A 25207-nucleotide genomic window follows, 5' to 3' on the forward strand; every position below is an offset into this window, starting at 1 on the left:
GCTGTTATTAACTCCTTCCCACACCGGGAAACATTGAAAAAGTGCCCTTGGGGGCCCTGAAAAGAGCCCAAACGTCCGTTTATTACGGGAGCTGCCGAACATGCGACTTAGCTCTGCATAGCTGCAACCGGAACTCCCATTGACTTCCTTATCTGATCTTTTCTTTGCTCTCAGTCTTTTCTGCTGCATGGCTAATATATGACATTTAATAGTATAATGTCACTTATTCATTTCTTCCCTTAAAGTTTTATTACCTATAGGAAAAGTAGATTTCTATCATGTGGTAAAAAGGTTCCTTGCTCTGTTGTAATTGTAGGTATGGTATGTTTGTGTCAATCAGTTAATAGCATTGTTTTTTTTTCCTGGTTTTTAAAAAATTTAGAGTACCCAATTCATTTTTTCCAATTAAGGGGCAATTTAGCGTGGCCAATCCACCTACCCTGCACATCTTTGGGTTGTGGGGGCGAAACCCACCCAAACATGGGGAGAATGTGCAAACTCCAAACGGACAGTGACCCAGAGCCGGGATCGAACCTGGGACCTCGGCGCCGTGAGGCAGCAGTGATAACCACTGTGCCACCGTGCTGCCCTAATGGCATTGTTAATACCTGGCCAATAGACATATTCCCTAGTAGGGTGTTTTGTTCATTCTGCACCCATGGACGTGATTCAGCTGCCGCTTTGTGTCCGGCACAGAGCCGGGAGCAATGGGTGAATCCCACGAGAGCCCCAAATCAGACTCTGTGCTGAGCACCGGGACGATCGTGAGTCATCGGATTCGATCTGTCCGGCTCATTTAAATATGCAGACACCATATACGCCTGCGAGTCAACGGCCGCACCTGCGAGACCTCATCTGGGCGCCAATCAGCACCTGTTTCCACAAATGTGGACCATGCGTGATGGAACCTTGAGGAGTTTTGCAGGCCAATGGAGCCCCGCCCCGGGATGGTCGCAGAGAAGGCAGGGTAGTCCTCTGGCACCCGGCACTGTGGTACCGCCAGACTGGCACCCTGGCAGTGCTACCCCTGGACTTCCAGGGTACCCTATGGCACTGCCAGGGTGCCAGTCAGGTGGTGCCAAGATGCCGGGTACCAGGTTTGCAGTGCCATGGGGTCGGGCCTTGGGAAGCCTTGACAACGAGGGTGGGGGGGGGGGGGGGTGGAGTGGGGGGTGATTGGGACCGCCGTTCAAAACGGTGCCCCGACCTGTGAGGAACAGGTTCTGCAGCTCGCCAGTGCAGATAAAGTGCTTAAGTGTTGCCTCGACGGAGAAACCTCCCGAGGCCCAAAAAGCCAGCAAGTGCCGTTGAACAGGGGGGTCAATTCCGGGCCAAAACCGCCCCCCCCCCCACACACGCCTGAAAGTTAACTTAGAGTTATTTTCCTCTGAATCACACCCCATATTTCTGATGTATAGTTGACGTCACATGGTTTGATGCATTGCCTGTGATGTGAGGACTTGCTTGACCTTGAATATGATGCTTCTGGAGATGCGCAGTTCCTCTCTGTGGCGCTGGAATGATTGGATACTTCCATGAACATCCTTGATGCGAAAGGGCAGCGATAATGACCTGCTTCAGCTCTTGTAGCTGTGGATCTTCTTGGGTGGCCTGTTGTATCATTTTGGCTTAACCTTGTCTGAAGTGGATTAAGTCAATGTGGAGATTATCTTCGACCTTGGATTAAATATTGTCCACGTGGAGGTCTAGAGACACATCTTATGTTGTTGTCACCGACTCAGGGTGTCGCAGGTTACATTTCAGAGCCTGGTTTATATTGGGCAACAAGGTCGTAGCCCTGAAACTTCACAAGTTGATGCTGGAGCTGTGCTTATGTCACGGGTGAGGGGTTTCCAGCAGATCACCTCGAGCAGCTTCTGCTCGGTTTCGGCTGTGAAGCAGTTTCCAAATATGTACGTATGGAAATGTTGGCCGCCAAACACCAACGCAGGAGTTTTCCGTTCAATGTGAGAGTCATTGGCTTGCGCAGTGGCCAGAGCCTTTGAACCAAAAGCTACAGGTTTGTTTTCCTGTAAGAAGCACGCACCAAGATCCTTTTGTGACGCAGCAACCTCGAGCACAGTGGGTTTGAAAGGGTGGTCGACACATGATCTCGAAGACAGGACACCCTTCAAACTCAGGAAAATGATGGCCTTCCTGCCACACGTGTGGCATGTAGGAGGTCCCCAGGGCAGCAAGTGGCGCAGCGGTTAGCACTGCTGCCTCACGGCACTGAGGTCCCAGGTTCGATCCGGCTCTGGATCACTGTCCGTGTGGAGTTTGCACATTCTCCCTGTGTTTTCGTGGTTTTCGCCCCACAACCTAGATATGTGTAGGGTAGGTGGATTGGCCACGCTAAATTGAAAATGAAAATGAAAATCCCTTATTGTCACACAAGTAGGCTTCAAATGAAGTTACTGTGAAAAGCCCCAAATTGCCCCTTAATTGGAAAAAATGAATTGTGTACTCTAAATTTTTTTTTTTAAATGTAGGAGGTCCCTGAACTTTGGCTGCAAAACACACAATGTACAGAGGTAGAAAGTTGAAAAACGCAAGACACCATTGCCGGTAGTCTTTGTGCTTTCTGGCTGACTCCATGAGCATGTGTAGATTGTTGTCATGTTCTGCTTTAGTCAAGGACTCCTGAGTCGTCGGCATGTACCCGGGCGCATCTTCTATGATGTGGTCCATGTGTTGTTGAATCATGTCTCAACTCAATTCGAGCTCAAATAGCAAGTGCAAGAAGCAATGCCTCTCAAAGGGGATACGAGAAGTGATGAGTTCTTGTGATATTGGTGCCAGGTGGACAAACCCCGTAGCCATTCTTTGCGTCCAAATTCGAGAAGCACCGGGCTTTTGCACACTTGGGATTCAGTTCCTCAAGTGTGGGATTTTGTGAGGACTTCACTGTAGCGCCATGCTTCGTCATCCTGGGTCCAGGCATAAACTTAGCGAACCATCCTTCTTTAACACACAGGTAACGGAACTACACCCATTGCTAATATGCGGGTGATTTTATGGAGTCTCATTGTGCCACCTGCGCTTTCAACTTTTCTTGGGTGTGGATGCCACACTTTCTAAGTGGGTCGATGCTGGGATGAGCACCGTTCTTTAGGTACAGCACCGTATCACCCCTGAAATCTCCAAGAGTGTTGATGTGATCTAGGTTCATGGCTCTAAGTTCTCTGATGGAGTCAATTCTCCTTTTGGCACTTGCCTATGCTGTGATAGTGGTCTCTGCCTGATAGTGGTCTCTGCCACTTCATGGATGGGTACATCTCAAGAGCTGGTGATTCCAATCCCTGTACCTTTGAGGATAAATTGTGATTGAGTTACATCTTCATAGCAGAATTGAAATCCACATGCCATTTCTCCATGTGAAATAAAACAAGTGGGGTGGGATTCTCCGTTGCCTGACGCCGATTTCGTAATCGCCGATCGGGCAGAGAATCTCTTCTTACGACCGAATCGGGGGCGGCACCTGTTTTCCGATGCTCTGTCCCCTCCAAGACGGCATCATCGCGGAGCGCACGCACGCCGTTGGGACGACCTCAGGATGTTACCTGAAGGCCCTCCCCTGATGCTCCGCCGTCGATGGCCCGGATTTTCGACCGAAATCCCGACCGCACGGTTGCCTCATGATCTCAGCGGTTGGGAACCCGGCGTGGCGATTGCGGACTGTGTCCAGCGCCACCAACAGTTGGGCGGGAGCTGTGCTGTTGGCCAGAGGGGGGGGGCTTCGGTGAGGGCTGGTGAGACTGCTGGGGGCTGGCCCGGGGGTGGCGTGGGAGTGTCCAGGGGGGCACTATCTGGCAGGTCGGGTCCACGTGCTGCCGGCGCCATGTTGTACGGTGCGACCGCTGCAGGATGTCGCCGTATGCATGCGCGGCCATGGTCCCACCAATTCTCCAGGCATTTATATCGGGAAGGCCGTGCGTTTTACGTGGCGCGACTGCAGGCCCCTCGCCGGTCGGAGGATCAGTGCTGGGGCCTCGCCGAATTTTCCCACGTAAAACGCTACGGGTCCTCCGGACATAGCCCCAAAATCGGAGAATCCAGCCTGATTTCTGTCATTCAGGAAGTCATCTTTTGACCGCAGGATAAATAGTTTTCTTCTGCGCGCCAGGAAAATAATGTTGTCCCTGTGATCCGTCTGAGAGAGGGGCAAGATGTATGAAAGGACCATTTCTGAATGCCTATCAAATATCCTGAGATTTCAGTGCCTTTCGTATTGCAAGTGGGCCTCACTTTAACCTTGAAATTGCATGTCCTGAATTAAAATCACAAGTGTTAGGATACCTGTGACCAGTTGTTGGACTATATTGACCCAAGGAACTACTGCGTGTATCTGAAGGGCCCCCTTTTACATTGAATCTGTCGCAGTGGAGGATGAGACCCAAACTTGCAGGTGCACTGGAACAGCAGAATGGGAGGAGGGCATTCATCCCTTCAAGCCTGTTCCATTATTCATTGGGATCATGGCTGCTCTGTATGTTAACTTTGTCTTGGCTCCACCCTCCTGGATACACTTGGTTTAAAAACAAAAGCGACCTTTGATCAGGTAACCTGACCCAGGGGATTAGATTACTGTGCGTTCACACACAAAGATATTTGCATAAAATCTGCTCACTATTCTTAAAGGTTGTTTCAATTTGGATATTAGTCTATCCGTCTATGTTTTACTAAAGATGCAGCTGTTGCTTCCAATTTCGGTCCTGTCAATTATGTTATTGTTAAGCGTTTGTATTATTTGCATCTACAACCCTCTGTTTTAAATTGCCCTCTGCGTTTCTGATAAATGCTGCTCTTGTTACAATGTCATGTTGTGTCTCATGTTGTGAAATCTCCAGAGATCTCCCCATATTCTAAAACATCCTACTCATGCCATCCACCATGAAAGATGCAAGTCTGACTGAACTCTGCCAGGATTTGAATCTACGAACTTGGGTCCAATTAAACAGTTCAATCCAACCTTGAAGGATAGCTCTCCTCTAATGAGCGACTGAAGTTTGGTTTGAAAACGGGGCTAAGTGACATCACAGAGAAGAACAGAGGCAATATCACTCACATGAATAGAATCATAGAAACCCTACAGTGCAGAGGGAGGCCATTCAGCCCATCGAGTCTGCACCTACCCTCTAAAAGATGTACTCCGGACAGCACGGTGGCGCAATGGGTTAGCCCTGCAGCCTCACAGCGCTGAGGTCCCAGGTCACTGTCCGTGTGGAGTTTGCACGTTCTCCCCGTGTTTGCGTGGGTTTCGCCCCCACAACCCAAAGATGTGCAGGCTAGGTGGATTGGCCACGCTAAATTGCCCCTTAATTGGAAAAAATTAATTGGGTACTCTAGATTTATTTAAAAAAAGATGTACTCCATCCAAGCCCACTCTTTCGCCCTTACCCCTTAACCTAAACTACACACCTTTGGGCACTAAGGGGCAATTTAGCACGGCCAATCCACCTAACATGCACATCCTTGGACTTGTATCTATTCTCACTGTTGTCTAACCTGTAAGTGTTTGGTGTCAGCAGTAACTGTCCAAATGGAAATGTGAAACACTAGAACCCACAAAAAGTCATGAGGCTAGTGGTTAGCACTGCTGCCTCACAGCACCAGGGACCTGGGTTCAATTCCGGCCTCGGATGACTGTCTATGTGGAGTTTGCACGTTCTCCCCGTGTCTGCGTGGGTTTCCTCTGGGTGCTCCGGTTTCCTCCCACAGTCCATAGATGTGCAGGTTAGGTGGATTGGCCATGATAAATTGCCCTTAGTGTCCAAAGATGTACAGGTAAGGTGGGGTTACAGGGATAGGGAGGGGATTGAGCCTGGGTGGGGTGCTCTTTTGGGGGGTCGGCGCAGACTCAATGTGCCGAATGCCCTCCATCCGCATTGTAGGGATTCTATGATTCTGATCCCTGCCAAAGCTCCCATGACGTATCCGAGTGTTGGTAACCGTTCCTGCTTCGACCCGACACCCAGCTGCCCGATGGGGTTTGGACAGACTGCCCACCGATTGGGAGCACCCAGGAACACCCAGCCGAGGTCAGCAGGATTTGAAACACACCTCGGCCTCCTCCTCCCCACTTTATTGCCACTCCTGAGTTAAAGTTAAACAACGTTACCTAGGCACACACCTAGACGTTGACCTTGGAATCAGATCCCTTCTCCAGAGGGAATAAAATCTATTCCTCGCTCCGTCCAGTTTATATATTGTTCTAAAAATTCTGTTTAATTTTGTTCTCTGCTAGAAAAATGCCTCCTCTGGCTGGGAAATCTAGAACACAAGATAATGTTAAAAGTTAGTCTCAGTGCACGTCCTTTAGTTTTCACCTCGTTTAACTGGGGGCCCCTTTAAGAGGTTTTCATACATTCTCATTCTGATAATTGCAATTGAGAGCCTTTGCACAAGGTTGTTGACAGTGGTGCATAGCAGCAAGGTTCAGGACGGGAGATCGAGGCCCCAGAGGACTGAGGTGAAAAATGTGTTGGGTATGCCGGGTCTGCGAGGACTGCGTTTGCTGCAGCAGTGAGAAAGACAGGCTTCCAACACTTGAAGAGATGCAACTCGATTTTATTGAACTCTTAACTATCATACATACTTTAACTGTGGGTTGACACTATGCTGACTTGACTGGAGACCTGAGGCTAACCTGACCAGATTATCTGACTACCACATGGTGTATGTTCTAGTTGCTGCTCACGGGCTCTGACTGTCTCAGAGGCTGCATCCCAAGAGAGCGGGAAAACTAGTGCCCTCTGGCTTTATCGTGGTCATGTCCTGTCTGGTGATTGGCTGCTGTGTTCACTGGTCATCCTGTGCGTCAATCACTGCCTGTCTGTGCACCATCATATACCTGTGTGTATATTATGACAGTGAGGGGAAAATCTCTGCGGTTAAAGGGTTGAGGATCTTTTGAATTCTGCACCCCACACAGGGCTGTGGCTTCTCAGCTGTTGAATGTACTCAAGACACAGGTTGATAGATTTTTAGGGAATGAGGGATGCAGGATAATGCAGGGGATGTGAAACCGGAGCTAGAGCATCAGCCATGATCGTGTTGTGTGGCGGACCAGGCTGAAAGGCTGACTCCATTTCCTATTTATTATGTTCTCATATTCTTACCTTTACTGTTCCTAGCGTCCTGGTGGATTACCAACAAGAACAACAACAACTGATCCTTTCCCTTTTGGAAGCAACGCCACTCTTCAGGAACTTTAGTGAAGAATCGTCCTCAAGACTGGCTGACGTTGCTTCAGGGTCCACCGGATAAACGTCCAACCCGCTGCCACAGAACAGTTTCTTTAGCCAAGTCGCATACCCAATGACAAATAGCTTACAGTGTATTTTGATTGCCTGAAATATTTATTGTGAAATGCAGACGGGTGCAGTTGACCTGTGGTCCCGGTGTGACGAAAGATGAGTTACATTTGCCAGTTCAACTCCCCACCTTTACAGATCCCCTTCCCTGTCACAATATTAAACTTCCAAGAGATGTCCGAAAAACTACCTGAACCCGACGTTAATACATAATGAACAGCGCTGGCCCAATTGAACCAATACGTGAAACGGAAACATTCTCAAGGCTTTGGGGAAAGAACACCGGGGCTGGGAAATAATTGGTTGGCCCTTTTAAAGAGCCAGTACAGACATTGTAGGCCAAATGGCCTCCTTCTGTGCTGTGCAGCTCCGTTATTCTAATATGTACCTTATTGTCATGTAAATGTTGGTAGGTGAGTTTCTCCTTGCTTGTATGCATAGACAGTTATCCACTTTGATCTTGTGTAGTTATATTTCCCCCCCGCCCCCCCCCCCCTGTTTAACCCATTATTTGACATTGGTACTGACACAAATCCCAACTGGGTCTAAGATATGCGAGGCAAGCAAAATACATGGGGGGGAGGGGGGGAAGAGTGAGTGATGGAGGCTAGATCTTTATTTCTTTACTTTAGTTCTAGGACGTGCACATGGCGATGCTGCTTACCTGTGCAGATTGGAAATACAACTATTTCTTTGCTTATCGATCCTAGAAACAGGCTCCATCATAAACCAGTTGGACTCAGAGCCTACGCAGAACACCACCCCCCCCCCCCCCACACACAAATGATTCAACTTGAACTAGTCCATTGCTTGGTGGGAGTCGCTTGAATGAACAAGCGGTAGCTACAGGGTACACCAGATTCGTAAAACAGATTCATTAATTGTGCTTTGAGTGGCTTCAAATCACTTAGAGGCTCTCTGTGATATTTTGGTGAACATTTGTTCCTTGAGTGTTGCTGTATCCTCACTCACACCGAGTCCCATTCACCCATCACCCCTTTGCTCACTGACCACAATGGCCTCCACCTCTGACAAAGCCTTGATGTAATAAATTCTCATCTTGACAAAGGCTAGATGGCCTCCTCATTATTTCATTAGCCTCCTCCAGCCCCAGAACTATTCAAGAACTTTGCGCTTGCCCAATTCTACCTGGTCTCTTGTTCTTCCACAATTCTTATTGGTGACTGTGCGTCCAGCTGGCAAGATCCTAAGCTCTGGAATTCCCTCCCTAACCCTCTCTCTACTGCTCCCGCCTCCTTTAAGACAATCTTTAAAACCTACCTCTTTGACCAAGCTTTTCGCCATCTATCTCAATATTATTCTCTATCACTCGTTGTCAAATTGTGTTTGATAATGCTCCTGTGAAGCGCATTGGGATGTTTTACTAGCTAAGGGTGCTACATAAATGCAAATCGTCATTGTTGCCGTGAGCATGGATGGAAAATATCCCTCCTTTAGTTGTATATTTAATTTAAGTTAAACCATGCTGGGTTGGGAAGCCTAAACAATGCAGGAGGATAGAACATGGTCTGTAATTTGGTCTCGAAAGTACCCCACGTCAAAGGGATGAAAGTCGAATGGATTTGTGGGTAATCTCCCAGTACCCAGTGTGTGTGATTTCACGGCACTGAACAGTCTAGAGTTGGATATAAACTTACACTAAATTGGAAATGTCATTCAGTGAAGTCCGGTAGCACAGTGGTTAGCACTTTTGCTTCACAGTGCCAGGGTACCGGGTTCGATTCCCGGCTTGGGTCACTGTCTGTGTGGAGTCTGCACGTTCTCCCCGTGCCTGCGTGGGTTTCCTCCGGGTGCTCCAGTTTCCTTCCACAAGTCCCGAAAGACGTGCTTGTTAGGTGAATTGGACATTCTGAATTCTGCCCTCAGTGTACCCGAACAGGCGCCGGAATGTGGCGACTAGCGGTTTTTCACAGTAACTTCATTGTAGTGTTAATGTAAGCCTACTTGTGACACTAATAAAGATTATTATAGGGGCGGCACGGGTAGCACAGTGGTTTAGCACTGTTGCTTCACAGCTCCAGCGTCCCAGGTTCGATTCCCGGCTTGGGTCACTGTCTGTGCGGAGTCTGCACGTTCTCCCCGTGTCTGCGTGGGTTTCATCCAGTTTCCTCCAACAGTCCAAAGATGTGCAGGTCAGGTGGATTGGTCATGCTAAATTGCCCTTAGTGTCCAAACAGGTTAGGTGGGGTTACTGGGTTACGGGGATAGGGTAAAGGTGTGGGCTTAAGTAGGGTGCTCTTTCCAAGAGCCGGTGCAGACTCGATGGGCCGAATGGCCTCCTTCTGCACTGTAAATTCTATGATAATCTATCCCTTTGACAAGTAAAGTTTTCATCCAACCGTATAAATAAAGAATTCTGCTGGAGAAATAGCTTATCCCTCTGTAGTTTCCATTAAGAGTATATTGAATTTGTGCTCCAGACAGTGCATATGTGAAGACTGGACACTATATTCTGTCCATTAAATTCAGTCACGCATGCCCGGATATTCAAAATGTATCGTCGACAGCCAAGACTCCCAAGCAAGACAATAAACCATAAAATTAGCCCTTACATGGGGATATATCACCTCACATTCAGCTCTACATGGGAGGTGAGGACAAGATTAGGATTAAATACAAAAGAAAGTTAAAACTACAAAAATGTAAAGAAGATAAATGGGAAATATTGCAAGAGACATTAGAAGGCAACAGATAGTTTTCTTTTCCTCTTAAGCACATGTTCAAATTGGTGAACTATTTAGAATATGACTGTATTCCTGTAGGTGGATTGTTGTTGTGTAGGTAATAAATAATATGTGGATACACAAGGATATCTGTCTCCTTATTTAGTCCTGAACAGGTCTTTGGTTCAATGGATGTGACTCACCGGGATTCTCCCCTAACCGGCGGGGTGGGCCGTACCGGCTCCGAGGAGTGGCGTGAACCACTCCGGCGTCAGGCCGCCCGGAAGGTGCGGAATCCTCCGCGCCTTCAGGGGCTAGGCCGGCGCCGAATGGCCTCCGCCGGCCGGAGTGAGTTGCCGCATGCGCGGGAGCACCAACATGTGCTGGCGTCATCCCAGCGCATGCGCAGGGGGGTTCTTCTCCGTGCCGGCGGCCATGGCAGACGTTTACAGCGGCCGGCGTGGAGGAAATGAATGCCCCAACGGCACAGGCCCGCTCGTGGATTGGTGGGCCCCGATCGCGGGCCAGACCACCGTGGGCGCACCCCCCCGGGGTCAGATCCCCCCGCGCCCCCCCCGAGGACTCCGCAGGCCGCCCACAGAGCCAGGTCCCGCCGGTAAGGACCTTGTTTGATTTACGCCGGCGGGACTGGCCGAAAATGGGCGGCCACTCGGCCCATCGCGGAACGGAGGATCGCCGGGGGCGGCCACTGCCAATGGCCCCTGACCAGCGTGATGCCATTCCCGACCCCACCGAAAAACCGGCGCTGGAGAATCCGGCTGCCGGTGTCGGGGCGGGATACACGCCGTCCCCCGGCGATTCTCCGGCCCGGCAGGTGGCATCTTGTTAGGTTCTCAGCCTGAGCTAGATGGCCTGCTGAAATGTTTATACTGCTGCCAGTCCAATTAACATTCCACATGACAAATGTCTACCCCAATCATGTTTGCCGATTCATGGTTGTAGCTCTGGGCCTACAAAAATTGGGCAGCTTAGAAGCCAACAGTCAAAATAAATCACAGCAATGATGGGTTTCAAGAGGGATTTGTGGGTCAGAAGGCACCCGGTGTGGGGGGGGGGGGGGGAGAAGGGGGCCTGGCTACGGGGGTAAACTGGGAATGGCAGCAACTCAAGCTGTTTTTCTGGGACTCATAAGAGCAGCGTGTGCTCCACACACATAGCGATGCTTAAACGTAGCTGACAGGATTCATTGAGCACGGGTCTCTATGTGGCAGATGGTCTTTTCAGTAGACTGTTAAAATTGCAATGTTGTCAAGAGTCGCAATTACACAAAAATCGTGGTTGTAGATTAAGGGGTAATGGTCAAAAAATGACAGGATAACTTGACATCAGCAGAAACTATCATGGGTAAACTAATATAGTGTGGTAGTAGAGGTATTACGGTACCTGATAGGCTGGAGCGCCATTGGTGGAAACTGTATGCTTTCTATTGGTTAAGATGTATGGTAGCTCCGCCCTGCTAGGCAGGGTATAAGAGCCTGTGCCGCCCCAGCAGCCTTCGTTCTGTACCTCAGCTGCTGGGGGAAACATCTAGCTTATTAAAGCCTTCAGTTGGACTACAACCTCGCGTTAGTGGTCATTGATCGTGCATCATATAGTTAATATAACCTTTTCTAAAACACACCTGTAATGATGCACTTTCACAGACTTCATTTGTGAACACAAAAAGGGTTTATTAATAAGAAAACAGTAGCCTCATGGCTGCACTTAACCCCCCACATGTCTCCTGCTTAAGAGGGCTCCCTCCCCCCGCTAGGGTGATTACCCACTCTCAGTCCCAATTGGCCCCTAAGCCAAGTGACCCTTACTCTGCTGTGTTGCCCTTAAAGGGACAATCACAACAAATCACCACATCACCTTTAACTCCTTTATACAATCTTCAATAACTAAGTTACTCAGTCCTAAATTCAAACTAAATGCTACATATATGGGGCGTCATTCTCCGACCCCCCGCCGGGTCGGAGAATGGCCATTGGCCGCCGTGAATCCCGCCCCCGCCGAAGTCTCCGCTCCTGGAGATTGGGCGGGGGCGGGAATCCGGCCGCGCCGGTTGATGGGACCCCCCGCTGGATTCTCCGACCCGGATGGGCCGAAGTCCCGCCCAGGAATTGCCTGTCCCGCCGACGTAAATCAAACCTGGTATTTACCGGCGGGTCCAGGCGGCGTGGGCGGGCTCCGGGGTCCTGGGGGGGGGGTGCGGGGCGATCTGACCCCGGGTGGTGCCCCCACGGTGGCCTGGCCCGCGATCGGGGCCCACCGATCCGCGGGCGGGCCTGTGCCGTGGGGGCACTCTTTCCCTTCCGCCTCCGCTACGGCCTCCACCATGGCGGAGGCGGAAGAGACTCTCACCACTGCGCATGCGCGGGAAACTGACAGCGGCCGCTGACGCTCCCGCGCATGCGCTGGGAAACTGACAGCGGCCACTGTCGCTCCCGCGCATGCGCCGCATTTCCGCGCCAGCTGGCGGGGAAACAAACGCCATTTCCGCCAGCTGGCGGGGCGGAAATCCCTCCGCCGTCGGCCTAGCCCCTCAATGTTGGGGCTAGGCCGCCAAAGATGCGGAGCCTTCCGCACCTTTGGGCCGGCGCGATGCCCGTCTGATTGGCGCCGGCTTTGGCGCTAGTCGGCGGACATCCCGCCGTTGGGGGAGAATTTCGCTCATGAGGTTGGACAATTATAAATCGTGTCTCCGAGGGATTTTTCTGTTTCTTGTAGAGTGTAATTCTGTTGTCTGAGATGCTCCTCCAGGATTGACATTAGCAGGAACTGCAATAACAGATATCTCTTCTGGCACAGGCATTTATCACTATTTGATTCCACGGAGAAATCAGTTATGTCTATAGCAGGTCGATCAGGTCATTTGGTGGTTACGGGTTTGGAAACATTTCTTGATGGCAACACTGACATCTGAGCGTCTCTTTACTCCTCAAGTGGTCCACATGTTTACAAGCGATCCGTCCCACCATGTCTACTTGGTACGACAGGGGTCCGCTCTTAGAGCCAACTATTTCAGGGATCCAACTTGATCTGAAGTTTCATATTGGGCTAAATTCTCCGCCGCCAGTAGCGGGACCCCCAATGCGTTGGAGAATCAGACGTCCGGGAAAAATCAGGATTGGCGCTAGGCGCTGATCCGATCACAATGCCGGATCCGGCCTCCTGCTGCCGCTGGGATTAGGGTTCGCGCCCGCGCACCAGCAGTGTATATAAATGGATGCAAACAAGTCCTCATTTGCACCCACTTAGCAGGGCCAGCACCAGATTCTCTGGGCCCTCGCGATTCTCCAGTCCTCTGGGCCGGGCAACCTCCATAAGGGAAATGCCCCCAAAGTCCATCTGAGGTCCACCATCCCCCTCCACAATGCATGCCTTGCCTACCCCTCCCCAACCATTGCCCCCTCCCATAGAGCTGGATTCTCTGCACCCCGACGCCGAAATCGGGACGGCCGAGGGGGCAGAGGATCCAGTTTGACGCAGAAATCGGGGGCGAAATTCTCCGTTATCGGCGGAAAGTCCGCCGATCGGCGCAAAAAACGGCGCAAATCCGACTTGCGTCACGTCGGAAAAATGGGTCGATAGTCTCCGGCCCGAAATGGGCTAGCAGCGACGTAACGGGATCCGCGCTTGCGCAGTGGTTCACGCCGTGCAGCGTCATACGCGCCGCACGGCGTGACGGCTCATAAGGCCGCGCTGCTCCCCCCCACCCGACCGGAACACCCGACCGGAACACCCGACTGGATGGCTGGCCGTCGCTCAGCCCCGAGGTTCGAGTCACGCGATGTGGAGGCGCTCCTGGACGCGGTGGAGCAGAGGAGGGACGCCCTGTATCCCGGGCGCGGCCGCAGAGTTGCCCCACGCCACAGCCGGCGTCAGTGGAGGGAGGTGGCAGAGGCCGTCACCGCTGTGGCCCTGACACCACGGACAGGCACCCAGTGCCACAAGAAGGTGAACGACCTCGTCAGAGCAGGCAGGGTGAGCCTCCCCCATATCCCCCCTCCCCCATATCCCCCCTCCCCCATATCCCCCTCCCCCATATCCCCCCTCCCCCAATCCCCCTCTCCCATATCCCCCCTCCCCCATATCCCCCCTCCCCCATATCCCCCCTCCCCCATATCCCCCATATCCCCCCTCCCCATATCCCCCCTCCCCCATATCCCCCATATCCCCCCTCCTCCATATCCCCCCCTCCCCCATATTCCCCCTCCCCCTTATCCCCCATATCCCCAAGTCAATCCAGCCCTAACCTTAACCTCTGCAATGCACGCGCAACCGATGGCGTGCATTCATATACCTGCCTAACAGTGTTGCCTTTTACCCCTGCCACCCCCCCCCCCCCCCCCCCCACAGGAGAAGCACACACACAACAATAGGGAGCATGTGAGGACTGGAGGAGGCCCCGCTGATGAGAGGCCACTGACCGAACACGAGGAAAGGGCCCTGGAACTGGCTGGCGGACCTGAGGACCGGGAGGTTGCTGATGCAGAGGTCGGGGGCGTACTAGCAAGTGAGCCACCGACAGCCCGTCCCCATATCCCCCCTCCCCTATATCCCCCTCCCCAATATCACCTGATCACTGCCTGATGTCTAACCATGCATGCTTCATTTTGTATCGCAGGACCAAACGTCCAGGCACCCATCCCCGCAGATGCAGACCTCCCGCAGGATGCCCCTCGGAGGCCACGGGAGACAGAGAGACCCGGACCCTCCAGCATGCGACGCCCGCAGGATGCCCCTCGGAGGCCACGGGAGACAGAGAGACCCGGACCCTCCAGCATGGGACGCCCGCAGGATGCCCCTCGGAGGCCATGGACGACAGAGAGACCCGGACCCTCCAGCATGCGACGCCCGCAGGATGCCCCTCGGAGGCCACGGGAGACAGAGAGACCCGGACCCTCCAGCATGCGACGCCCGCAGGATGCCCCTCGGAGGCCACGGGAGACAGAGAGACCCAGACCCTCCAGCATGCGACGCCCGCAGGATGCCCCTCGGTGGCCACGGGAGACAGAGAGACCCGGACCCTCCAGCATGCGACGCCCGCAGGATGCCCCTCGCACACCACGGGAGACGGAGAGACCTGGAGCAACAGGGAGACGACACCCCCGTCACGTGCGGGAGCGACCACCCAGCGACGAGGGGGGCAGCCACAGGCCCCCGTCACATCCGAGCCAGGACACCACTACCCAGGACACCACTACCCGGGACAGCACTGCCCAGGACACCCCTACCCGGGACAGCACTACCCAGGAAGACGAAATACCGGACAGTGACTCAGAGTGGATGGGTGGAGACGAACCCCCACCCCAAAGTGCCATGGACTCAGAGTGGGACGAAGAGCACGACACAACGCCACTGCTGTCACCAACACCCTCCACCATCGCAGAAACACTCACCTCGGTTGGGCACTTTAGTGATGAGGCGTCTGTTACACTCACTGGTGCGCACAACACAGCCGTCCCGGTACAGCAGGTGGAGGTAGGAGCAGCAGAGGGACCGGGCGGTCGGAGGGCAGCCCAGCCCAAGCGAACATCTGCCGCCCAGATGGATCCCGGGTTCCTGGAGTTACCACACCCACACATAGATCCGATGCAACCACCGACCCGGAGACGAGCGAAGAGGGTGACGGCCGGCTTGCAGCGGCTGCAGTCGCAGGTGGAGGAATCCACCCGCGTCCAGGAGCTGGAAGTGGTGCCGGTCATGCGTGCCACCCAGGCCGACACCGCACGGGTGGCGTCCGCGGTGGAGGTAATGGGTGCGACGGTGTCAGACATGGGGAACGGTTTGCGAGGCCTGGGGCTTTCCGTGCAGGCGGCGACTGTGGCCCAGGACATGGCTGCCCTCTCACAGGAGGCCATGAGCCAGTGCCAGCGCCAGATGGCAGAGGCGCTCAACGCCATAGCCCAGTCTCTGCAGGCCATGGCCCAGTCTCAGCAGGCCATGGCCCAGTCTCAGCAGGCCATGGCCCAGTCTCAGCAGGCCATCGCTGAGGGCAACGGCGCCAGTGGCCATGTGCGAGCCGGCATCGCACTGTCACAGGCAGGGTTTGCCAACCCCCTGGGCTCCATGGCTGCAAACCTGCAGACCCCTGTCGATACCAGCACGGGCCTCCAGGACTGGCAGCGCCAGATGCCGGGGGGGCGTCGGATGGCCAGTCCGTTCGCATCCCCCACCCATGTAGAGACCTGGGGCCATCGGGCACCCCGAGGGAGGAGGAGGTGGTGTGGTCCGTCCCGGCTCCCCCTGTAGGGGAGGTCCGGGAACACCGCGACACCTCGGACTCCCCCCCTTCCGTACCAGGTGCATCGGGTGGGCAACGGGCAGGACAGGCTGGCAGCTCGCCATCCCAGTCGCCCGGGCCGCAGCCTGGCCCATCTAGGCCAGGATGCCCCAGGAAACGGCCGCCAAAGGGATCCAGTGTCAGAGGGCAGGAATCACAGGAGTCCACCTCCAGTTCTGCTGTACAGTCTGGGGAACCACGTAGACGTAGTCAAAGGGCCCGTAAGGCCAAACAATTAGACACTGAGTCAGTTGGCACGGGTGCAGGGCACAGATGAGTTTTAGGGGCTAGGGCACGTGCATGAACTCGTTTGGTTATTAAAGTCAATGTTACACCTACAGAAGCTGCCTTTGTGCTCTGTCCAATGCGTGCGGGGGTGTCATGTACGTTGAGCGCAAGTGTGTGTGTGAGGGGTGGTCTTACCTCAGCCCCAGGTAAGTCTGCCCCCTTCCCCCTGGGCCGCCATCAACATCCCCCGGGCAGAGGACGGGACCGTGCGCTGCAGTGTCACAGCCGCATGCAGGGATGGTCCGGGTGGATGGTGGTACTGTGGCCATGGGTCAGACATAGTCCAACGATGTGGAGCCAGGAGCTCACCGCAGGGCGGGTTGTCATCATCCTCCATGGCCTGCAATAGACACGCGTCCACCCGCAACTGTGTGAGCCCGGCCGTTGTGCCGCAGATGGATCGGCAATGGGGGGGGGGTGGTGTGCATGCGGGTGGGGTGGGTGGGGTTGTAGAGGGGGGTGAGGGTGCTGGGTGGGTGGATGGGTGGGGGATGTGGGTGGTCGGCTGTTGCCATGGTGTGCGGTCTGTGGCCATACTACCCGATTCCCACGCCCATCTAGTCGGTGAAGCGGGCGTCTATCAGTCTGTCCCGTGCCCGCTGGGCCAGCTGGTAACGGTGGACAGCCACCCGCCTGTGTCTACCCCGTCTGCCCTGACCATTACCCCCATCCCCCTCATCTGGGGAGGACTGCGCCTCTTCCTGCTGCTCCTCCACTCCGCCCTCCTCGGCCACGGCGGCCAACATCGCTGGATGATCGGAAAACATGACGGCCTGGTGGGGGGGAGGGGAACGACGACATGTCATCATTGCCCATATCCCCTCCTCCCCCCAGCCAGGTGGCATGGACCGCATGGGTCCAACTGTTGGAGGCTGGCACCTGGCCAGGTGGACCAACTCAATTGCCCTCGCATCCCCCTCCCCGGCACGGACCCCCCCAACCTCCTCCCCGGCACGGACCCCCCCCATCCCCCTCCCCGGCACGGAACCCCCCCCCCAACCTCCTCCCTGGCACGGACCCCCCACCCCCTCCCCGGCACGGACCCCCCAACCTCCTCCCCGGCACGGACCCCCCATCCCCCTCCCCGGCATGGACCCCCCCCCCAACCTCCTCCCCGGCACGGACCCCAACCTCCTCCCCGGCACGGACCCCCCATCCCCCTCCCCGGCACGGACCACCCCCAACCTCCTCCCCGGCACGGACCCCCCCCCCAACCTCCTCCCCGGCACGGACCCCCCCAACCTCCTCCCCGGCACGGACCCCCCCCCAACCTCCTCCCCGGCACGGACCCCCCCCAACCTCCTCCCCGGCACGGACCCCCCATCCCCCTCCCCGGCACGGACCCCCCTCCCGGCACTCCCCCGGAGCCCAGCCCACTCTAACCACCCCCCCCCCGCCGCACACACACACACACAACCCGAGACACACCTCTCCCCACACATTCAGACTGCGGCCACGCCATCGCCTGCCCAGAGCCAACCCCCCAGGCCGTCACTCACCTCCACGCTGGTCGGCATGAACCTGGAGCACAGGGTCACGCCGATGAAAAGGAGGTTTAATTCACGTCGACGTGAACGGTCATCACGTCGACGGGACTTCGGCCCATCCGGAAGGGAGAATATCGGCAGGCCGAAAATCGGCTGCCTTGCGCAGACCCGTGACATTCTCCGACGGCAGCGGCGACATTAACGCCCCGCCGACTTTTCTCCCTTCGGAGACTTCGGCAACCGGCGGGGGCGGGATTCACGGCGGCCAACGGCCATTCTCCGACCCTCTGGGGGGTCGGAGAATGACGCCCCGGGACCGGCGCCGGTTCGCCGATTCTCCGGGCACCGAAAAATGGCATGATCGGGGAGTACGCCCCGCCGCCTGGGGCCATTGCCAGAGGCCCGCTCCTACATCCTCCCCCCCGACCGGCTGAAGTCCTGACAGTGTGGATTTAACCTGGTCCAGCCGGTCGGAATACTGGCGTTGCGGCTGCAGACTCAGTCCGCGGCCGCCCTGGTTGGGCCGGGCGGATCAAAGGCCAGGGGGGGCCTTATCGGCAGCCGGAATGTTAATGCCGGGTTTGAGGGGCGGGCCGATCGGGGGGGGGTCTCCTCCGAGGTCAGAGTCCGCCTTGCGTGGCCTCTGACCCGGTAGAGCGGGGGCCCGTATCTGCGGCAAAGCTGGGTCCCTGCAGGGCTGGGAATTCCTGTCCCTTTGATCCAGGATTTTCAGGAGTAAAACTCCACCATTTTGTCGCCGGTGTGGGGATATAGTTCTAATAATGGAGAATCCAGCCCATAGGCCGGGATTCTCCCTTCCCGGGACTAAGTCCCCACGCCGGTGGGAAAAATCGGCGCCAATGACTCCGACATCACCGGGCCCCCAAAGTGAGGAATTCTCACCTGCTCGGGGGCGAGGTGGACGCCGGGGGGTTGGCGCCGCTCCAGCCGCCGCCGAAGGGACTGCGCGAGTTCCCGCATGCGCCAAAGGGCTGGCGTGATCTCGCACATGCGCGGAACCACCGGCGTGTTTTGGCGCATGCACAGGGTTTCTCTTCTCCGCGCCGGCCATGGCAGAGCCCTACGCCGGCCGGCGCGGAAGGAAGGAGTGCCCGCACGGCATAGGCCCGCCTGCAGATCGGTGGGCCCCGATCGCGGGCCAGGCCACCGTGGGGCCCCCCCGGGGTCGGATCCCCCCGCGCCCCCCGAGGACCACCCCAGCCGAATTACCTGCCAGGTCCCGCCGTGTGGGACAATGCGTAACCCACACCGGCGGGACTGGCCAAAAACGGACGGCCGCTCAGCCTGGAGAATTGCCCGGGGGGGACACTGCCGACGGCCCCCGACCTGCGTGGCGTGAACCCCGCCCGAAAAACGGCGCCAGAGAATATGGCAGCCGGCGTCGGGCGGCTGGGCGGGATTCGCGCCGCCCCCCCGGGATTCTCCGACCCAGCCGGGGGGGAGGGGGGGGCGGGGGGGGGGGCGGAGAATCCCGCCCAATATTTTGTTTTTTCAGTGTTACAGTGGTGATGGCTCACCGATGAGATCTTGAGGCTTGTGGGTTTAAACATAAACACTTTTATTGGCAGGCTTTAACTATGTACAGTTCCGGGGTCTTGCATGGTGCTGTTCCGCGCAGGGTTGCTGCTTACCGAGTTCTGTCTGCGACTGTTCTCTGACCATGTGACTACATACGTCACTCTGTGGGCGGTGCCACTCTCCAGTCCCACATTGATCCTTGCTCTGCCGAGCACCTTGCATTATAATGCCTGCAGGTACATATCACCACCATGCAACAGTCTTATGTCTTGACAGTTCTTTCATAGTCTCGGTCTGTCATGTGTGAAGGAATGGTCGTTGTTCTCTGTTTCTGAGTTAGTTCGTGTGATAAAGTTTCTTCCCTTTCCAGCATTTCAATTCAGCATCTTTTTCATCGACCATTTTATCATATTGGTTCTTTTGCTTTTCTATTAGTGAGATCATTTAATCTTGTTCTGGCACTGTAATCTCAGTTTCTGTCTCTGCCTGAATTGCTGAGTCTGTGTCAATTTCAATGTTTTTACCTCTTCTGTTAAGTTGTTAAGTTCTCATCGCCAAAATCTCCATCTTCAAGCTCTTATTCTCCTGATGCAATTCTTCTCTGGAATTGTTCTTAATTTCTCGTTACTGTTTCATGGAGTTCAGCTTATTCTCCATTGTCTCATTAATTTCTCCTCAGCTTGGGTTTCCTCCGGGTGCTCCGGTTTCCTCCCACAGTCCAAAGACGTGCAGGTTAGGTGGATTGGCCACGATAAATTGCCCTTAGTGACCAAAAAGGTTCGAAGTTGTTATTGGGTTACGGGGATAGGGTAGAAGTGAGGGCTTGAGTGGGTCGGTGCAGACTCGATGGGCCGAATGGCCTCCTTCTGCACTGTGTGTTCTATGTTCTATGTTCATTTTGTAAATTTTTGCAACTTTATTTGAAGTTTGTTGTCAGTCATTTCATCTTGTTATATTAATGTCTTCTCTAGAGCTTTAATTATTTTTGCTGATTCCAATTTATGTTCAATAGTTCCTAGTTTTTCTGATGTCTTTAATGCCCGTGTTACTACCGAGTGGAATCCATCCTGATCTTATTGGACCTACACATTTCACAAATGGAACCTTCAGCACATTCTCCCCGTGTCTGTGTGAGTTTCCTCCGGGTGCTCCAGTTTCCTTCCACAAATTCTGAAAGATCTGCTTGTTAGGTGAATTGGACATTCTGAATTCTCCCTCTGTGTACCCGAACAGGCGCCGGAGTGTGGAGACTAGGGGCTTTTCACAGTAACTTCATTGCAGTGTTAATGTAAGCCTACTTGTCACAATAAAAGTTATTATTATTATTCATTTCTACTTGTCTTAACTTCAGCCAAACCCTTTTGGCTTCACTGTTGGTCAGGTCTGTCTCTGGCTAAGGACACAATCTACCGGCTGCATTGCTCAACGTGAAGACATCACAATCTGAATCCTGCCCATTGTGGGCGGGATCACAATCTGGCAAATCTGCATATTAAAGCGAGACAGCTAGCCTCACTCTAATATGCAGCCTGCCTGATCTACTGAGGCCCTGGGATCTAACCTCTTCATCTTGGAGACCTTAGTGGAGCGCTGTTGAGTGCTGCTCCCCACAACTTTCTCCCAGCCCTGTACTCCTTAATAAAGTATCAAAGTTGTTGACACTTGACTTTCAAACCTTTTTAAAAATAAATTTAGAGTACCCAATTAATTTTTCTTAATTAAGGGGCAATTTAGCGTGGCCAATGCACCTACCCTGCACATCTTTGGGTTGTGGGGGCGAAACCCATGCAAACGGGGAGAATGTGCAAATTCCACACGGACAGTGGCCCAGAACCGGGACCGAACCTGGGACCTCGGCGCCGTGAGGCAGGAGTGCTAACCTTGACTTTCAAACCTATTAATTGACAAATCAATGTATTAGACAGAATCTTACAGCCATGGGATGGAAAAGAAGCCCCAATCCACTTGGTTATTATCGTGCACATCCCTGATTTTAGGCCTCAGGTTTGGTGGATATGCCTTCAGCTACCAAGGTCCTGAGATCTGGAATTTTTTCCCTGAGCTTCTCTGCCTCTCCACCGTTCTGTCTTCCTTCCTTTAAGATACTCCTGAAAACTTACTTCCACGACCAAACCCTTGGTCATCTGTTCTGTGAAGCATCTTGGGATTCGTTGGTGTTGAGTTTAAAATTCACCCTTTTGTGTTTTTGTTACTTGATCTCTGCTGCCTTCGCTTCTAAAGGTGCCCCCTTGCAGCTGAGATGGGGATCATCAGGAGGGCTGGCAGAGTGGTGACAAACCACACGGCAGGAGAACAGCAAGATGAGGCCGAAATGTATGGGGCGAGGAGGGCTGAGAGGGAGGGAAAGCAGAAGGGCAGAAAGATTGGCCGAGAGAGGGAGCAGAAAGGTCACGAGGTGATGGTTTGAGAGAAGCAAAGAGAGAGGGAGGTTTATGTGTGTGTGTGTGTGGGGGGGGGGGGGGGGGGGTTGCGCAGAAGATGAAGGGGAGTGGGAAAGTGGTGGTGGTTGGGTGGTGGGGGGGGGGGGGTGGGGGGGTGAGGTCAGACCAGAGTCATGGTAAACCAGTGAGAAACTGTGATAGAATGGAGAAGACTGGAGAAAAAGATAGTGGGGAACAGGCAATAAGCCGTGGGCGATTGGGGAGAGCTGTAGAATTATGAATGCGAGTCCCTGACTCAGTTGGAACATTGACCCCCCCCCCTCCCCCAGCTGGAGTATTTATCAATGTCGAATTATACACTTGGCACCAGTGACCATTTATTGTTGGAAGCAAATGTCACCCGTGAGGTGTTCCACCATGATTGAACGGCAGAGCAGACTCGATGGGCCAAATGGCCTAATTCTGCTCTGGGCAGCACGGTAGCACAGTGGTTACCACAGTTGCTTCACAGCTGCAGGATCCCAAGTTCGATTCCCGGCTTGGGTCACTGTCTGCGCGGAGTCTGCACGTTCTTCCCGTGTCTGCGTGGGTTTCCTCCAGGAGCTCCGGTTTCCTGCCACAGTCTAAAGATGTGCAGGTTAGGTGGATTGGCCATGCTGAATTGCCTTAGTGTCCAAGAAGGTTGGGTGGGGTTACTGGGTTACAGGGACATGGTGTGAGCTTGGATAGAGCAGGCATTGTCAAACCCGGGGGCGCGGCCCACAAGTGGGTCTCGGGTGGGTGTCGGGAGGGTCGCGGAGCCGTCTGTCGCGGCGCTCCCAATCGCGCAAATCTGCGCGTAACAGCCACAGCAGCCGGTTGTTAAAAAAGCCGGCTGCAAGCGGCCTTCAAAATGGCCACAAACATATAAAAAAAATGCGGTCGCGGTGTGCATGCGTGCCAGATCATCACCACGCATTCGCAAAACTATGCACATGCGCGCCGATGATCGGGCACGCATGCGCAGTGCGCCCGCTTTTTTTTTAAACGGTCGCAGCTTTTTGTTTTACAAGTTCGGGGGGGGTTTATTCATTTTTTTTTCATTTATTTTATTCATTTTATTTTTATTTTTTTCGGGGGGGGGTTTTATTTAATAAAATTTTACAGGAAAAAAATGCAGAACTTTGGACAGATGGAGACTATTATTTCTGACACCGGAAGGCTTCACCTTCATCCAACAGGTTGCATTGGAGGAGCGTGTCCGAGGGCCAAAGGGACCCTAAATCATTTCCTCCATTTTTGTCAGCAGCAATTAAGGTAAGAGAAAATGGTGGGTCGCGCAGGTCGGCCGGCCTGGGTCGCGCAGGTCGGCCGGCGCAGGTCGTGAAGGCCGGCCGGGCTGGGTCCCGAAGGTTGGCCGTGTCATCATATCCATATTTACATATCATGGTGCAATCACACACACACTGATGGACAGGTCGACGGGCCAATCAACACACACGCAACATCACAGCCAATCACCAGTGAAAGCACACGCACTATAAAACAGGGAACACCACAGTTCCCGCGAATTCCAGAAGGAGATAGCTCAGGGCATAGAGCTCGCAGCATGTCACTCAGACATACACCATGTGCTGAGTGTCTCTCTAAGATAGTGTTAGGACTGGGTCCACAGGTTAACTGGTGAAGTACGAACCACAGCCAGAAGTTAACAGTTGTAATTTTCAGAACAATAAAACAGAGTTGTACCATCTGCAACCGTGTTGGTTCATTTGTATATCGGAACACCCAACACAACATGGTACCAGCATCATGGGCCCCGGTCGCCTATGCCTTGCGGGCCATGACCGCCACTGAACAGCGCTATGTGCAGATTGAGAAGGAGTGCCTGGGTTTGTTCACCGGCATAGATAAATTCCATGACTATGTGTATGGTCTTCCTCAGTTTACCGTGGAGACCGACCATCGCCCCCTGGTCGCCATCATACAAAAGGACCTCAATGAGATGACCCCTCGCCTACAGCGCATTCTGCTCAAGCTCCAGAGGTACGACTTCCAACTGGTCTACACCCCGGGAAAGGACCTCATCATCGCGGATGCCCTGTCCAGAGCAGTAAGCACACCGCCCGAATCGGGGGGGTTCGTCTGTCAGGTCGACGCACATGTGGCCTTCACATCGGCCAATCTACCAGCTAATGATGCAAGTCTGGCCCGTATTCACCGGGACACTGCGGCTGACCCCCTTCTACAATGTGTGATGCGCCACATGACGGAAGGGTGGCTCAAAGGACAGTGTCCACAATTCTACAAGTCCGGGACGACTTGGCCGTCATTGATGGTGTCCTCCTAAATTTGGACCGGATTGTGATCCCACACAGCATGCACAGGCGTGTCCTCAAACAATTGCACAAAGGCCATCTCGGGGTTGAAAAGTGCAGGCAGAGGGCCCGAGAAGCTGTGTACTGGCCGGGCACAGCGACGGCATCGCCAACATGGTGCTCAACTACCCCACCTGCCAAAGGTTTCAGCCGGCACAACCCCCTGAGACGCTTCAGCCCCATGAGTTGGTAACGTCCTCCTGGACAAAGGTGGGTGTGGACCTTTTTCATGTGCTCGGCAGGGACTACGTCATCATAATTGACTTTTTCCAATTATCCGGAGGTCATACGCCTGCACGACTTGACATCATCAGCTATAATCAGAGCATGTAAAGAAACCTTCGCTCGCCATGGCATTCTGCTTACCGCCATGTCGGACATTGGGCCCTGTTTTGCGAGCCAAGAATGGTCTTCTTTTGCCGCTTCATATGGCTTCACACACGTGACGTCCAGCCCCCTGCATCCCCAGTCAAATGGCAAGGCAGAAAAGGGCGCCCATATCGTGAAGCGGCTCCTCTGCAAGGCTGCTGATGCCGGATCTGACTTCTGTTTAGCCCTGCTGGCCTATCGCTCGGCCCCACTGTCCACTGGCCTCTCACCAGCCTAGCTGTTGATGGGTCGCGCCCTCAGGACCACTGTGCCATTCATTCCTGTTCCTAAACCCGACCATGCTCCAGTACTGCAAAGGATGCAACGGCAGCATGCTCAGCAGAAGGTGGCTCATGACACTCGGGCAACTGATCTTCCTGCCCTGACGCCTGGAGACAATGTCCGCATCCACCTACCAGAGGGTGGCTGGTCGGCAACTGCCGAGGTTCTCCGCCGCGGGGCTCCCCGCTCGT

At 54.1% G+C, this 25207-nt stretch overlaps 1 protein-coding gene across 2 annotated transcripts in view; it reads left to right on the forward strand.

Annotated features, from left to right (window-relative positions):
* The window catches only part of LOC140428576 (N-terminal EF-hand calcium-binding protein 1-like), a 219793-nt gene extending 209649 nt beyond the window's left edge, over positions 1 to 10144 (forward strand). For both annotated transcript variants that reach the window (XM_072515207.1, XM_072515208.1), the window contains exon 14: positions 7137 to 10144. In XM_072515207.1, coding sequence (XP_072371308.1) covers positions 7137 to 7174 — 38 coding nt within the window. In that variant the 3' untranslated portion in view covers positions 7175 to 10144. The remainder of the gene's footprint in view (positions 1 to 7136) is intronic.
* Positions 10145 to 25207: the final 15063 nt, after the last annotated feature.

The sequence above is a fragment of the Scyliorhinus torazame genome, chromosome 8 (genome assembly GCF_047496885.1).
Source record: "Scyliorhinus torazame isolate Kashiwa2021f chromosome 8, sScyTor2.1, whole genome shotgun sequence".
NCBI lineage: Eukaryota > Metazoa > Chordata > Chondrichthyes > Carcharhiniformes > Scyliorhinidae > Scyliorhinus > Scyliorhinus torazame.